Source organism: Dysidea avara, chromosome 14 (assembly GCF_963678975.1).
Source record: "Dysidea avara chromosome 14, odDysAvar1.4, whole genome shotgun sequence".
Lineage (NCBI taxonomy): Eukaryota > Metazoa > Porifera > Demospongiae > Dictyoceratida > Dysideidae > Dysidea > Dysidea avara.
The window spans coordinates 7960266-7978585 of record NC_089285.1 but is presented as its reverse complement, the minus strand read 5'-3'; the positions used below and the strand labels follow the sequence as shown (position 1 = coordinate 7978585).

Here is an 18320-nt window from a genome sequence, read left to right as displayed (position 1 = left end):
TAACATAGTACATTGTAACATTCTAATGATTTGTATAACACTGATTAGTAATAGCACAAGCATGCATGCATATTACCACTCTGCACCAGTGTTGCTATGCCTAAACTAAAAGTACTGGTAGTACAACTTTAGTGTTTCTTATAAGCATATTCTCTTAGCAGATGATACCAAATGTCTCAAAATTATTTTATCACACAGGGCCAGAGGAGGGAAAATTGAGTTGGTCAGGCCGTTGACTAGTAATGTTGAAATTGCTACTATATACATGCCAATGAGAGAGGAGCTGTTGCACAATGTGCGAAGCACATTCTGCGAAGTGTGAAGCACGGGCATTCTAGGAGGGTCTGGGGGCATGCCCCTACAGGAAATTTTTGAATCAGATATGCAATTTAGTTATATTTCACTGCTAGCTAGCTAATTATATAAATATGCTCAAGCCTATCTGTTGTTCTTCAGACTTTTTATAGTATGTATAATTGTAGACCTGACATACAGGGGACACAGCATGAAACTTGCTGTATGGTTCATTTAGTTATAGCTATTAGAAGTTCAAAGGGGGTCTGGGGGTGCAACCCCCAAGGAGCTGCAGAATTTTTGCAATTTAAAGGCTTGAAAATGCCTTAATTTAAAATTGATGCTAAATTTTAAAGTAAAAACTAGCTAGCAACTTGCAACTTTCCCCCCAAATTTCACAGGGAACCCATGCAGTATGGCCCCCTTTAGCTAGGATATAATTACTATACAGTGAATTCACACAGCTACAATAAAAAGCTACACAGCTACAAAAATACTGTATACTACTATACTGGTTTGTATGAAGTGAATGGATCATCACGTAAATAGCTATACTGGCGGACAGTCACGAGACCAATCAGTATTCGAAAATGGCGCGATGTGGGTGAGACTGAGAGTTTGCTCAGTATCTCGACAGGACGAGTGGGTAGTTGAAGAGGAGTGATTTACTCAACATCTCATCCAGTTGGCCACCATATAATGTATGGGTGTACCTTGCCGCGGAATGAGTCATCTGGTTTGTCACTGCCAGCCCTTCGCCCAGTAAAAGAAGCCAAGAGAGACAAGCCAAGGAATGCTAATGATTATGAAGATTGAATTGTGATATAAGTGTGCTGGTTTAGAATCAAAGAAGTCACCTGCCTTACATGTGATTAATGCCACCAACTGTCAGCACACGTGATACTGTACGTAGAACCCACAATCATTTCTGTACAAAACCATACGAATGCTATGTTGTACTGTAAGGTAATTGGAGGTACTATACGTGTAGTTCTGTGCTGAGAAACTAGGTAACTACTCGTATCATGCATTTTCAATAACATCTGTAAAGTGTACGTAGCTACATGTAGATGTGATCGTCCAAAGATTGCATGAGAGTAATGTAGTTCGAGCTGGTCAGCTAGTTGGTTTAACTCCAGATTATTGGTCCGGCTCAGGCCTGACCAACCGGACCGTCTCCTCCGGCCTTGTCACTGCTACATAACTTCATCGACTATAATTTTTGGAGCACAAATTAGAATCTTTTGCTTAGTATATAAAAGAATCTTTCTACTCTCTTTCAGAAGGACAATGTCACATGCTATATCAATTATAATTTGCCAATAAATATTATAGAATCAAGAGATGTGAATGAATTTAATTGTTGCAATTATTAGTTAGCTTTATGTGTTGTACCATTTGGGGCTTTTCACCCCCTGGGAAAACCAGCTGATCAGCGGACTGCCCAGTATCTAATCTTAAATCTGTCAACAGCTTACTGCAGCTTGAAGCTGGATTGTTTCTCTTTTCTGCAACTTTTCAAACATACTGTCCTCAACATCTTTAAACAGGCTGTAGGACCAGGTGTCCTACAGACCTGTGCTGTAAAGCCGTAATAAATATATCGGCAAATTTCCAGTGTCAATACCCACTAGGCATTATTTTGTCACGTGACTGACTTATCATGGGATACCAACTACACTTACATCATCATCACTTAACATCTTTAAACAGGCTGTATATGGTAAGGTGTACTCCAGACCTTCAACATGTGTGCTGTAAAGCCCTAACAAATGCCCACAAGTACAGGGTAGTACTGTAAGATATTAATAAGTCACTCTCCAGGTTTTCTGTGGATGCAAATAATTATAGAGCTGTGAACCTGATAACAAATTCAAAACTGGTTAACTGGCTACCAATAACTGGCAGTTACCGGTTAACTGGTTTCTGTGTAGTGGTGTAATACAAATATAATTTAGAATATATACATAAAGCCTTTACTAATCAATACATGCTTTACAGGTGTTGTCAAGACCACCCTCGGCATTATGGAATCAAGTTTTATGATAATGTTTCATTATGTTTGTAAATTTTTTTTACAAAAAAGTGAAATACTGACTTACAACTGTTTTACAGTACTACTCAATGTCATATCTACTAATCTAACTGACTGTCACTTTAGTCGCTGATAAGGCAACTTCACTGGTGGTAGGTTATCATGTAAGAAAACCAACTTCTCCACATTCTCTGGTTCTAAAGCACACCTCTTCGCTGTCACAACATTACCTGCCGTACTAAAGAGTCTTTCAGAAGGAACTGATGTTGCCACTATCCCTAAATATTTTTTTGCCATGCATGATAAGTTTGGATAAGAGTGTTGATGATCCTTCCACCACTCCAGTGGCTTCCCTTTCAATTCCAATATTGGTTCAGATTTGTAACGGCTTAACTCGGCTATCACCAGTTCATTGTAGGAAACTGTCACAGAGGTGTCTGTGTTTTCAGAAAAGGAGGTTCCCAATAATTTTTCAAGCATGCACTTCTTTCTCACTGGCTCACCACTACTATGATCACCATCTGGTGGTTGTTTATGTTCATCTAATACCATGAGTTCAGGTTCTTCACTGCCATCAGAAGTTGGAGCTGGTGGAGAAAATGTACTTACAATTTCATTGACCAGACAGTCGATTGTATTGGTCTGTTCCACTTCAGTTAAATGTATTAATGACTTTAAACGAGGGTCAAGGAGGGATGCTTTATTCATCAACTCACAGATTTCATTGTCTTGGTACCTGGTTTTCAAGTCATCATTGATAGCTCTTTTCACTCTGGAAATTACTGGAGAGTCTCCACCTTCCTCCAAATTCTTCCGTATTTTATCCAGAATAGGCCGTAGAACAGATAAGGTAGGGTACCTGCTAGCGCTAAGGTAAACAGTAGCATCCTTAAATGGTTCTAAAAGTTTGCACAAATCTTCCAGTAGCCTCCATTCTGTAGGGGAGTGTTCCAAATGTAATAAGTCTCTGTGGTTATGAAGCACAGCAGCAACAGCAGCTTGTTGCTCACATAACCTTTCAATCATGTCATAAACTGAATTCCATCGATGCGGAACTGCCTGAATTAACTTGTGATGAGGTAAGCCTAATAGCTGTTGCTTTTCTCCCAATTTCTCAAAATCAAGACGAGATTTGTTAAAATGCTCTACTACCTTTCTAGCTCTGGCTACAGCTGTGTGCACTTCTGGTAAAGCAAAAGCTCTTTGCACAGACAAGTTCAATGTGTGGCCAGAACAAGGTAAGTTAAGTATCTTGAGGTCATCTTTCAAGGACTTCTTAATGTTACTGCCATTATCTGTTACAAAAGCTACAACATCTTCATCCAGTTGGATGCACCACTCAGACAGTGCAGCAGTGATTGCTTCACTAATGTGGGTGTGGTCATGTTCACCAGGTAAATGTTGGCACTGTAGCTGATTACTGACCATTTCAAACTCCTCAGTAACATAATGCACTGTGAGTGAAAAGTAGCCATCACCAGCCCTTGACGTCCACATGTCAGTGGTAAGTGTAACGCACTGTTGTCCACTTAATGATCCTCGTACTGCACGCTTCATTTCACAGTACTTCCGGTCAATATGATTCATTACAGTTCTTCTACATGGGACGACGAAGCGAGGCTCCGCTACATCCATAAGGTTTAAAAACCCAGCCCCGTCAACAACACTCACCGGTCTCAAATCTCTCAAAATAAACTCCACAACAGCATTGTTAAGTTCTAGTGCTCGAGCCGAATTCTGTGGTAACCTTTTCACACCTGACGATTGAACGAAACTATCCATGGTTGTAGAGAGATTTAAATCACTTTCATATAACTCGTCGTACTCTTTTCTGTGGTTAGTTCGTAAATGGTTCTTCAAGTTTGTCGTGCCGCCACCGTGAGCAACTTTCTGAGCACAGAGTTTACAGGTAACACGCTTATCTCTCTCAGCAGCCCCACTCCTGTTCTTTTCAACACCGAAATATTTCCACACTGCTGACTTTTGTCGGGAAGAGTAAACAGCTAAGTCCAGTGCTGCTGCACTGCTATGGTTTGAGTGGTCCACCGCCATTTTACTTCTGCCTAAATACCATGCACGTGCACCAAAGAAAAACCGGTTAAACTATTTCACTAACTGATTAACTGTAATATTTTTATTAACCGGTCAGTAATCGGTTTTTTTAAAACCGGTTCACAGCTCTAAATAATTATATTAAATTAGCGGGGGGGAAACATATTGATGCCTTGCAGACTTTTGTAACCACTATATAGAACATAAATCAGATGACTACAGCTGTCTACATATATAGGTTCTATAGTGTGGATTTTTTCCTGCAACTTTTCAAGCATAGCATCTTAGCTGTAGGACTAGGTATCCTGCAGACCTTCAGCATCTGCACTGAAAAACCTTAATAAATAAGTAAAATCTTATCATGGTACTTGGGATATTAAGGATATCTTTACATCATCAATTCCAAGGTAAAATTACATACCTTACTTAAGTGTTTCTGCTGCTCAGTTGTCTGGAAGCCACATCTCCCATCATCTTACCACACTCCACGTGTTACCACTACTGCATATTTATACAAAGGATGTAAGTAATGTTCTTTATTAAAGGCGCTATAGCCAACATGAAGGATTTGACATTAGAATTTGTCACTGGTCCCACAACAGGGAATAAAGCAACAATTCCTCTATTTTGACTGACTCCCATGCATTTGGAATGCCCATCCCATTATTAAGTACCAGGATAAACTACTCAAGATAAACACAGAACTCATGCATTGCTATAAAGTTACAATCATAAACTTTTAGATAACAAAATTTTAGCACAAGATGGATGGACACTAAATGCATCATTTCAAAAAAAAATTGATAACAAGGATTTTTAAAATTGGGTCATACTTCATTAAAATTGTAACTAAAATTTCTTCAAGGCCTTGGCTAATTAGAGCTACTAATATTTGATAATTTTATGGTAAAGAATTTATGAACTAAAACATGTTGCTAAACTCTTCTCTCCACCAACCCCTCATTCTACAATATAGGTTACAGTGAAACCTGTGTATTAAGGACCAACCAAAAGTGTTCTGCTTATCGAGGTGTCCTGATTTTTCAGATCAGTAAATTAGGATACCTTGGGACCATTACCAAGGGTCCAGATTATGCAGATGTCCTTCCTTTCAAGTGTCCTATTTAACAGGTTTAACTGTAATCCTCCAGTTGTTCACAACTTCACGTGCCCACCAACAATAGGGCAGGATGCATTTAGTATTTCAGTATTGCCGTAAGTCCTTGCATCAATGGTTTGCAGAAATCAGTGTTGCTGAGAACTGTAATTTACCTAATCATTATTACATTAATGTGTCTTTGCAATATTGTAAACTTGGAATTCTCTAGAAGCAATGCATCTACACATGCTCAAAAATGAGGTAATTGATCAGAGTTTGTAAACTTTGCATGAGTAATATGCATGGTACAGTAATTATGAGTAAAAGTTTCAGTAAAATCATTGAGAGTTAGTACTATTAAAATTGTATGTGTTCAAACCTGGAGAATACACATAAGCCATGTTTTATGTGAACCATGTACTCTTAATATTGACACTAGTTCAATTAAACAAAAATTAAGGCAATGGATGCTTCTGAGCAATTTGTGCAATTAGGTTTGTAAGTGCATCTTTGCCATATCTCTCCCTCCACATGAATTCATCTAGGTAGCTTGGTAGGCTTTCTCTCCGCACTCCATTCATTGTGTTTATTGTCAACTTCACTCTATACAAGCAATAAAACATGTCATTTCAATGTATTTTTTTTCACTACATATACACACATATATATTATATTAATGTACCTGTGCCAATAAGACTCAATCATGTTCGTATGAGCTCCACTAACAGGATTTACAAACTGAATAGAGTGGTTTACTCTGTCATGACCAGCTACACCAGGCAAGGCTCTTATTCCATTGTACGCGGCCCACATATCCGACCATATGGTGGTTCCAGGAAGTACATGGTCTCTGATGATGGGGAGGAGTGTTGCAGCATCCCTCTGGTCCACTATTTCCATGTAGCCAAGGGCAGGAACTTGACTTGTATCTACCATCCCAAACACCCATACTGGAGGAAGTGCATGACCATGATTATTCTACAAAAAAAAAAAAAAAAAAACAATATAATTTTTTTGGGAATTTTAATCAGAGTAATGCTTATATAATAGAAATAATTGAGAGATCACCTAGTAATGATAGTGGAGATGTAATTTCTATTTCAATCTTATATATACCTACACAATAGCACATGCAGGGATTGATTCATGCAGGAGTATAGGTATCCAATCTCCACTAGTATAGCTACATGCACAAGCATAGTAGAAACCTTTTCTTTCTGTTTTATTATAAGACAACTTTGCATTAAATTCTTTTGCCAGACAAAGAAACATTTGTTGTAAACACTTATAGTGATGAAATGCTTGTTTGATATTTTATTGCAAACCACATAAAGTACTACTCCAGCATCTAGTATGCAATGAGCACCTCTAAGAGTAATAGTTACTATGATTTCATCTTTTAGCATTACTACAGCTACCTCTAAACTCAACTTGCATTCCTTAAGGCCTAATGATAAGAATTAAGAAGATTACTGGTAAGTGACTATTTGTTACATCGGTGTGTGCTTTTTTAAGGGGTGTCCCCTGGCCTGTTCAACCTGCATGTGTTTCCATTTTACAAACCATTGTATTGATGTCAAAAGAAATTTTCATTTCAAATGTAAATGAAGCCAAATATTCTAAGGTGTGTAACACTTTAATTTATCTTAAGTGGTGTCGAAATCTTCAGAAAAGTATTTCAGCAAGTTTTTACTGTCCCTTGAAACTCTAATTGTAGGGTAATAATTGTTTCCTTGACCTTAAATTTTGCAGCTCAGTTATGATTAAATAATGGCTTAATTAATATTAACCCTTCGAGGACCGTATTTAATGGGGAAAAAAAACGTTATCGACAAAAGTCCAATATATTGGACATAACACACGCATGCGTTTAAGGCCATGTATCTCGCGTATGAAGTATCCTATGAGTAAACGGACTGCACCACGCCGTTCAGCAGACAAAGACCTTTTGTTTGGTATAAGAGAGATCGTCGTACGAGTTTCTTTTCGCTATGGAACCTACCACCGCTTTGGACCAAATTTTGGATGATTCTGATTACAATGAATCGGATGGGTATTCTTCGGAAGAAGGAGAAGACTATCCAGAGGACACAACACTTCAAGCAGACATGTTGGATCTCTATCAGGTTTGTTTCCATCACTCCTGACTAGGAATTTAGACTGTTTTTGTTACCATGCGACTTAGTTTCTCGTGATCATAAATAAAAGAGAATTCGCCATTGTTGCTTTGTGTCTGGCAAAGCGAGCGAGCTTATCTGTTTACTGCTGCTCTTTTTCTTCCTCTAGGATGACCCTAGCAACTACCAGAACTACGTGGAAGGCGAGCGGGATGGCGAAGACGATGATGATGATGATCTCGATGATGGCGGAGAATCGGCGGATGAAGAATGGGGTGAAATGTGCCATAAAATTGCGGATAGAAAGCATGGAAACTCCACTGTGCCAACTGCAGCACATAGGTTAGTTAGCCCTACACCATTGCAAGCCCGTAAGAAAAGGAGGTTGGTAGCGGCCCCCTTGCATCGTCGTTCTCTTTCTCCTAGGCCTTCTCACGATACCTCTAGGTCTGTTTCTCCTAGGCCTGAATTTGATTCTCTTCCTGGACCCCATAGATGTGTTTCCCCTAGGCCTGGCTCTGCTTCTCCTGGGGCAATTTCCAGATCAGTTTCACCAGACTTATTTGATTGGCCACAGAGATCAGATTCTCCTGTGAGATCTGATTCTCCCCATAGATCTGTTTCTCCTGATAGAAATGTGACACTAGAACATCCGAACAGTGGTGTAGTATCTGTACGAGGAAGGGGAGTGAGAGCACCACTGAGAAGGGAGGGAAGAGGTCGGGGAGCCATGGGACCAAGTTGTCAAGAACCAATTTGTCGAGACCAAGAACCAAGACTAGGAGGGAGGGGAAGAGGCCGAGGTGCTAGAGTGAGGATCCCTAGTAGAGTAAGAGTACCAAGGGGAAGGGGTAGAGCAGGAAGAGGGAGAAATAGTTTTGATAGCTCTACTTCCCGTGCATTGGACAGTCCTACCCCTACTACTCCCACTGTACAGCCATCAGGGACAAAACAGAAAAGACGTGCACCTTTGCCCCTTAGATGCCCCAGTATGGATACACCGACTGTTATTAACTTTCCGCCAAAGCATCCCTTTACTGAAACTGTTGGACCAACTAAACCTCTACCTGCGTCAGCCAAAGCATTAGATTTTTTCTTGCAAATGTTTGACCTAGACCTTATGGAGGAAATAGTAATAGAGACAAACCGCTATGCTACCACTAGGGAGAACCGCAATAAAGAATGGGAAAGTTTGACTGTACCTGAGTTTCAATCATTTTTGGGAACTATGATTATGATGGGTCTACATACCTTACCTGCATTAGAAAATTATTGGTCTACAAATTACTATCTAGGTACCCCTAATATTGTAGAAAAGTTTCCAAGAACCCAGTTTAAGAATATTTTGAGGGAACTCCATTTCAATAACAACCATGAAGCAATTCCACGTGGTGAGATAGGACATGATAGAGCCCATAAAGTGAGACCAGTCATCAGAAGTGTTTTGGACAAATGTCGGACCTTGTATGTACCACATAGGGAAAATGCTGTTGATGAAGCAATGGTGAAATTTAAGGGCCGTTCATCCTTAAAACAGTACATGCCAAAGAAGCCTATTAAGCGGGGGTACAAGGTGTGGTGTAGGTGTGACTCTCACAATGGGTTTACCTGTGACTTTCAGGTTTACCTGGGAGCAACTGATTCACGTGAGAAGGACCTGGGAATTAGGGCTACAAAAGATGTGACACAGCATGTTTTTAATAAAGGGTATCACATTTATTGTGATAATTTTTTTACCTGTCCTCAATTAGCTGCCCAGTTAGAAAAAGAAAAAACCTACTGCATTGGCACAGTTAAGAAAATAAGAGCCGGGTTCACGCAATTTAACGAAAACCAAGTTAAATCTTTATGTAAGGGGAAGGATGTCTCAAACGTAGAATTTATATTAGTACGAGAAGATAGCCCCTCCATGGTCTGTTCTAATGAAAGGGATGCCCTGGCTAATAGTGACCCTGTGGATGATGTGTCATCAGATGCAGCATCCAATAGTCATTTTAGCCCTAGTGAGAGTGAGGAACCTGTTTACCCTGTTCACTGCTTTTGCTGGATAGATAAGAAGCCTGTGTATTTTGTAAACAACATTACATACCCTAGAGAAGTTACCACAGTATCTAGGAAACAGAAGGATGGGACCAGGAAGACTTTAGATTGCCCACAAGCAGTCAGTTTATATAACAAGTACATGGGGGGAGTAGACATGGCTGATGCTATGCGTAGGCTGTACAGTTGCTCACGGAAGTCTAAGAACAAGTGGTACATGCGCCTATTTTGGTTCTTAGTAGATACATGTGTAGTAAATGCATACATACTGCAATGTGAGAGCCCTAATCACCTACCAACACGTTCCATTGGCAAAAAAAAGAAACCAGTGTATCAAACCCAACTTAGTTTTGTCCTACAGTTAGCAGGGCAGTTAATTAAAAAACATTCATCGCGTAAGGTAGCAGGTAGACAACCAATTATGCCCGAGAGTGAGTCGCGTTACACCAAGCATGTTCCTTGTAAGTATGATAAACCATGACGATGCAAGGTGTGTACTACCCCAACTAAAAAACATCAAACTCTTTTTGGATGTGAAGAATGTGGTGTTCCCTTGTGTATCTATCCGTGTTATGGCGTGTTTCACTCCTAGGTAAGTTGGTAAGTTATAGATAGGTGGGTAGTGTGATTTATTTGGGGGGAGGGAAGGGATGGGGGGAGGGCAGGGAAGGAGGGGGGGGGGAGGGCAGGGGAGGGGGGATGGGATAGGAAGGAAGGGGACATGGCATTGAAAGCGAGAGGGAAAGAGGATGAGGGGGATGGCAAGGGAAGGGGACAGCAGAGGGCCGGGGAGAGCGAAAGGTGGGAAAAAATACTGCTACATGCTGATCATGTCTATTTATGTGTAGTGTGTGTTATTTTATTATCTGTCTACCACTCTACGTGGATCATGGATATGTGTGGTGTGCATTATTTTGTTATCTGTCTATACCACTCTACATGGATCTTGGATGTGTGTGGTGCACATTCTTTTATTATCTATCTGTACCACTCTACGTGAATCATGATGTGTGTGGTGTGTGTTATTTTGTTATCTGTCCATACCACTCTACCTGGATCATGGATGTGTATAGTTGTGTGTGGTGTGTGTCTGTCCGTACCACTCTACGTGGATCATGGATGTGTGTGTGTTATTTTATTATCTGTCCATACCACTGTACGTGGATCTGTGGTTTAGTCTGTGTTATTTTATTTACCACCAGAAGTGCATAGGCACCACAAGGGGTGCTTATGCACTTTCGTATTGTGTGTAGAGCACATGAGCACCACAAGGTGTGCTTGTGTGCTCATAATTCTATTCCACATGGATCACGGACAATAGATTGTATTTCTGTCTACCATTTTACATGGATCGTGGATAGTTGTGTGTAGTGTTGTGCTATTTTATTTACCACCAGAAGTGCATAGGCACCACAAGGGGTGCTTATGCACTTGCGTATTGTGTGCAGAGCACATGAGCACCACAAGGTGTGCTTGTGTGCTCATGATTGCACTCCATGTGATCATGAATATACAGTTGTGTGAGATTTAATTCTTTGTCCATTCCATTCTACATGGATCATGGATAGTTGTGTCTGTTGTGTATTACTTTGTTTACCACCAGGAGCACAGAAGTGCTACAAGGAGTGCTACTGGGCTCTTGGCAGTGTTGTATGTGTATCATGGATAGTTTGTTGTCCGCACCATTGAGTCATCCATCCCTCTATGTTGCCTCTGGCAAGAGTAGCTTCAAGTTATTGACTTTTTCAGTTTGGTCCAGCACTTATGCCATTCTGTGCTGGGGGTGGTAGGAAAGGGCATTACATCTAGCCCGGGAAGAATGACTTTGATATTAAATGCAAGAAATGAAGATGTGTGACATTCGCTGTAAATGATTGAACCGTTTTCTGCTGAAGATAAATAACAGTTTCAGGATGAGTATTTTAGATAAATTGTGATGTCAATGTCATTCCAGTTATTTGAAGTATTGTGAATTACTAATACAATCACCAACCACACCTATTATTACATTATTGCTGTATATATAACTGAATTTGTCATAAATTGTATTTAAATTATTGTGTAATTATCGGAAATATAAAATATTTAACATGAAAAATTCTGGTAAATGTTCGGACGGATTTTATACTGAGTATATCAATGCTAATGTACAACACCGCTGAATGCCCAGCAGCGCCTGTAGTGGTGGAGTTGTGCTTCAGCTTCTAGGGGTCAAGCTGCTTCCTTCGTGGAGTTACGCGAGTTCTGTACTGCTTCCTTTCAACCTGCGAGACGAAATACGCATCGTTACGAAAGGTACATAAATGCTGTATAGTTTTATAGAGGAATGATTAGAGGCTTGTTTGATGTAAAAAGCGGACGGGTAGACGCTTTGTATAAAGAAATACATGGGTCCGAAGTGAGTGCTTCCCACGCGGCTTTTACGTAAATTCGCTCGGTTTTTTATGTTCACGTCCAATATATTGGACTTTGGTCCTCGAAGGGTTAAACCAAGTGGGGATAGTCATGTAAGTTCACTCATTTTCAGTTAGCCATGTAATAATATATTTAAGCTACTACACAACTACATAGTGTCACAAATGATTAGCACTTCTTCTGCAATCAAATTAACTATGGTTTAATTTTAGTTAATACATTAAGGTTACGGGATACTGTAAATCCCACATGTACACTATCAATCATTTTTCATGATTAGGGGTTTGATTTTCTTAATGCATTGTTATCAAATATTTATGCATTCTTAACTTCTCATTAATCGACATGGAATTCAAATGTTGTTATGGAAACATGAGTCGTCCTCATGCCAATTAGTGAAAACTGTGAAACAAAAATCAGACCAATGAAGAACCATGAGAACTTACTAACAATTCTAAGGTTTTAGAACATCACTTGTGAGGGACTGACAAGAAGATTTGTGAATAATGTGTATAGTTGCTAAAATATGACTACAATATGGCCTAAAGCAAGACACTCCAGTCGCAAAATTAATTTTTAAATTCATATCACAAGCACTAGAAACATTATTTCTAACAAATGGCTCCGTCAAGCCCTAGACAAGAAGCCAAACTAGTAGTCTGTTTATACAAAATGTTAACAGCTAGTTTGACAGTCCTGATTTTTGGTTCAGGAAAATATTGCCATTAGTCAGTAAGGTGCACCAGTTGCTAAGTATGTTGTATCTATGTTATCTTGTACTGTACATTATGTGTGTTTTCTTGTACCTTGTAACTGTCCAGTCAGCACACTATGATTCTCCAAACACTTTAAGCCTGTTACCACCTGATACACAACACAACACCAAGCCCGCCTTAATTACATAATAAAAATTTTGTTTGCCAGTCGCTCACTATCCCATAGCCTTAAAGCTAGCACTAAAATAGTCACACAGTAATGGAGGAAGACATGGGATGCAAAGGAAGATAAAGACTCATTGTAATTACTACACAACCAGATGAATGTCTTTTACATAAAATCATAATGGTTTGCACTTCTCCTGAAAATTCACTTAACAGTATCATTATGCTTCAAGCAATTGTAATTTTAATCAACCAAATTCCTACTAGGTACCTTCAGCCAATTTAAACTGACTATATAAGGCTACAGGCTTAATTTCTTCACTGTTTGACAACATGCATATATAGCTATACTCAACCTTTTGCACAGTGCAAACATGAATATGCATACCTTTCCTTGGTGTGTAAACACAGATTCATCGATTTGCACAATCTGCCCAGGTCCTCCAAGTTTAATATCAGGGCCATTTACTAAAATCCGTGAGCACATGTCTCGGCACCACTGGTAAATGTTGATGGCCATCTTCTTTCCAATGTTGACATCACGAATTGCCATGGACTGTGATCGTTTTGTGGCCCATGCATATAGCATGTATAACATTTTTCCAAGAGGACATCTTACTCCTTCACATACATAAACAATATATTGTTTTTATTAAGTGTACATACCAGTGAATTGAAAGAAAAAAATTGTTCCAAATGGATCATACCTGTACAGTTGTAGTGCTAGAAATTAAACCTATTATGTTAATTAGCTAGCTAACTATAAGACTACTAATCACTAATAAGGACATTAGCTACCACCCTGAGTTAATTGGTCCAGAATAGAGCTGCTCATTTACTGATAGCTAGACCATGTACATAGCGAAATCAAAGAGACAGCATCATCACCACATTAAAAGAGATTAAATTGGCGAAACACTACAAGAGATAGTCAAGACTTCTATAAAATACAACGTGATTTATCAATTATACCAACTAATGAGTGCAACAGTGCTGAGGAGAATGTATAATTGTGTCACTAACTAGCTGTGACCAGATTTGTGAAAAGGGGTGTTCCACACACACACATCCAATTTTATGCATTTGGAAGCAGTAGTGGCATGATATAGGACCAAGTGCCCTTAAATACTTCCATGTATCCAGGGTATACAAGTATACACGCGTATATATACTGCAGTGCTGCATTGATGTGGACAGGGGACACTAGACCATAATTAAAGTTCATACTGGTATACATGCATCGGTATACACAGGTATACATGGGTATATACCGGTATACACTGACATACATAGGTATACATTGGTATACACTGACATACTACTATAGGGACCTACCTATTAGAATAAGCCACCAATGTTTGACAACCATCGGTTCGGACACGATTTTTCCCATGTTAAGTGACTGTTCTATTAGAGTGTTTCGATGTGCCTATCGTCCTGGACATTTTGGAGAGAAACTTTTGACATTTTTAAGACAAGGAACAGTCAAAACCCCATTTAAGTGGATTTGGATTGTGTATATGTGTGCTGGGTGCAGTAGCTACGCTGCTACTGTCAGAGAAGCCTAAACTGATGCAATGTAGCTATTCGGCAAAAATCAAGGTGCGGCCACCGTGCATGTATCTATTTAATTATTGAACGGTAGCTGATGCCCTCAATGTTCATAAAAATAGCTTTGAATTCTACATAGATAACTAGAGCAGCTCAGGTATTTCCGACCACCATGTACTTTCGGACGCAATATTTCCTAGAGGAACAACAAGACTCGATCAATTATTACAATATTATGAAGACCTATGACTATAACCTCCATATATAAAATATAAAAGGATTCGGTAGTATCGTCTGGCTGCAGTGACCTCGGAAAGCCACTGTCCAAAAATGTCGATGCTCGGACAACGACATGTGCGCTCGGACCCCACCCTCTACACCCTTCCCATGCAACTTCAATAGCTATTGTGTAGTAATGATTGATAGAGCTAACCTTGAGCTACCCCATGATATAAGCAGATTAGATTTTTATTAACTGGTATTGTAGATAGCCGGTTTTTCCCAAAGGTGGTAACTTGATCAATCGTCAGACGCAAAAAAATCATTATATTTTTGGACTTTTCATCATATTAAAACTTGTGTAAGATATTCCGGATTTCCGAATGGGTTACGCCCGTTTCATATAAAATAACACCGTCCTCTAAACAAAGCGCCATAACTTCCGCGTACTGTGGTTGACAGACACGAAGCTTGGTTTATCAGATTCCTTGATGAAAGGCGATTCGATTCATGTGTAAGTTCTTTGTGTAGTAACGAAGGGGAAGGTAGAAAGGAGCCTTGTACCGCGAAATTTACGTGTTCTGAATGCCCTTAAAAACACGTGTTTTTAAACATATTTCTATAAACTAACCTGTTTAACAATTTGTACAGTCGGAGTCTTATTAAGCATCCTTCGCTGCGTAGAATGATACCAAATTTAGCGGATTTGGTTGAGGATAACAACTTGTAAATTGGGATTTTCCCGGCAAGATAATTAAATTTTCCAATAGGTTAATGTATGGAGCGCGTATTATGTCATCAGCAGTAAATAACTGTCGCTATGGCAACATTTTTCCATTTGTACGGTCGGAATTGGATAGAGAAATTCAAGGGCTTTCTTTCATTGTATGGTATGCTGTAGAAATTTTGTGAGTTAAAGGTTGTAAATTAGTGTTTTTGCATGTAGTGTAAAATACATGTATTTTGTATTGGACAAAAAATGACAAGGTATGATGAGATTTTATGATCAGCCTGTTTGACTGAGTTGAGGTTTCAAAAAGGATATTAAACAGATAATAGATTTATTTAATGCATAATTCTCAAATTTTAAAGGTTTAACCCAGTGTTTGAAAACTTTTAATGTTGACCACCTGAAAATGCTTGATTTGACAAATCCCATACATATGTTTTGATATGTTTATTTGTGATAATTTTGGTATTTTATGACTTTCAGTAAAGCACTAACTTACAATGTTTTAAATGCAGTAATTTAAACACAGGTATAGGGTATTTTTGTCAATTTTAGGTGGAAGAAGCCAAGCTACATATAGCTGTATTATAGTACGTCTATACAAATTAGCTAAATAAGGCCACTTCTCTACTCATTTGACATTTTTGATATTGTTTAAGTCAATTTCTGGTAGTGGAGGTCAGCAGTAAACTACAACAGTGTGTGAAGCCTCGCTACCGCATATATGACTGTTCTATTAGAGTAGTTTATATTTTGAACAAATTTCGCTGGTTTAAATTTTACAGGTTTTCGTGTTTGCATGACCCAACGTCTATGACTTGCTCCAGAACAAATTCTAGGAAAATACAGGAGCTTACAACACGAAAGTTAACAAGTGAAATTTGCTCAACCAATAAACTACTCTAATAGAACAGTCATATATGCGGTAGCGAGGTTTTGCACACTGTTACAGCTTATTGCTGACCTCCACTATCTGAAATTGATTTTAATAATATGAAAAATGTGAAATGAGTAAGAGGATTTAGCTAATTTGTATAGACGTACTATACTACAGCTATATGTAGCTTGACTTCTTCCACCTAGAATTGACGAAAAACACCCTATACCTGTGTTTAAATTGCTGCAATTAAAGCCTTTTAAGCTAGTGCTTTACTGAAAGGCATAAAATACCAAAATTATCACAAATAAATGAAAAGTCCAAAAATATAATGATTTTTTGCGTCCGACGTTTGATCAAGTTACCACCTTTGGGAAAAACCGGCTATCTACAATACCAGTTAATAAAAATCTAATCTGCTTATATCATGGGGTAGCTCAAGGTTAGCTCTATCAATCACTACCACACAATAGCTATTGAAGTTGCATGGGAAGGGTGTAGAGGGTGGGGTCCGAGCACACATGTCGTTGTCCGAGCATCAACGTTTTTGGACAGTGGCTTTCCGAGGTCACTGCAGCCAGACGATGCAACAAAATCCTTTTATATTTTATATATGGAGGTTATAGTCATAGGTCTTCATAATAGTGTAATAATTGATCGAGTCTTGTTGCTCCTCCAGGAAATATTGCGTCCGAAAGTACATGGTGGTCGGAAATACCTGAGCTGCTCTATTTGATTTGCGTGAGCTTCACATGTGACCGAATTTAAGATTGCACAACAGAGGTCACTTTGGAGCTTTATAATTGACAGCCAATAAGGACTAAGCCAATTATCTGCATATAGTTGGAGAGTAGTCTATAAGAGTTGTTCTTTCTTATCAAGCACAGAAAGACTTGATCAGCTTCAAGCATTACAAGCAGTGCATGCCACTCGACCGATAGATAATACCTATCTTTTCCTCCCCCACACAAAAGAAAGAAAAGGGTCTGGCTATGCCAGACTACTGTAACTGTGATATGCATTTTGACCATCAAGGATTTGTAGTATGGCTCAAATATTCTTCCTATTATGCTAACATTATGCTCAATGCAGACATTACTTTCAGGCACCTATTATGCTCATAATTATGCCAGCATGCATAATCAGCAGGCAGGTCTCTACATACTACAGGGAGTAGCTAGCGCCCATGCAAAAACCCAACACGGTGTACTACAGGGAGCAGCCTGCACCCACGCAAAAACCCAACATGGTGTACGAGAGTCCCAATATTTAAGTATTTCAAAAATATTCCAATATATTAGTAAATACAATAGAATTCTAGTTTTTGCTAATACTTGTGCAGGAGACGGATCAGAGGAACTTCAGGAAAGACACAGGTGTGTCGATATGAATCGTGGTATAGAGCGGCGGCCGTAATTGAACCCTTGAACGGACAAAGACACAAGACGCTGTCTACTCCTCGCATATATGTTCGCCCCATATTGGACTTCACCTGCAGTGTATGGTCACCATACCATCACCCCAACATATCTAAAATTGAGATGGTACAGAGAAGGGCAGCAGGTTTTGTGACTGATAATTATGACTGGAATGCTAGTGTGACAGATATGCTGCAACATCTGCAGTGGGAGCCCTTACGAGATAGACGAAATAACTTCCGTGCCATCACAATGTATAAAATAGTTAACAATTTAATTGACATCAATCCATCTGAAGGATGCTTACGGCTAACTAACAGTATTACTAGGGGTCATCTGCTCTGATTCACACAGTTGCAAACTAATGCTGACTCCTTTAAAATATTCATTTTATCCTCAAGCTATTAGACTCTGGAACAGCTTGCCAACCAATGCAGTAACATCAACTAGCTAGCCTTGAAACTTTTAAAAGTAAATTGAACATGTAACTTACCTTAATTACTTAACTATACTTTTCCCTTTTCATTTTGTACAATTATAGTCAATTTTGAGTTTGTACAGTAATGGTAATAAATAAATACAATAAGGGTAA

General features: G+C 39.1%; 2 protein-coding genes across 2 annotated transcripts; one reads left to right on the top strand and one right to left on the bottom strand.

Annotated features, from left to right (window-relative positions):
* Positions 1-5875: 5875 nt before the first annotated feature.
* On the bottom strand, positions 5876-13486 carry LOC136244781 (uncharacterized). Its single transcript, XM_066036337.1, has 3 exons — positions 13322-13486; positions 6163-6458; positions 5876-6083 (listed from the first exon to the last, which is right to left on the bottom strand). Exons 1-3 carry the CDS (start codon positions 13484-13486, stop codon positions 5936-5938), a joined length of 609 nt encoding a protein of 202 aa, XP_065892409.1. The 3' UTR covers positions 5876-5935.
* On the top strand, positions 8333-10270 carry LOC136244434 (piggyBac transposable element-derived protein 4-like). Its single transcript, XM_066036016.1, has one exon. It carries the CDS (start codon positions 8589-8591, stop codon positions 10116-10118), a length of 1530 nt encoding a protein of 509 aa, XP_065892088.1. The 5' UTR covers positions 8333-8588; the 3' UTR covers positions 10119-10270.
* Positions 13487-18320: the final 4834 nt, after the last annotated feature.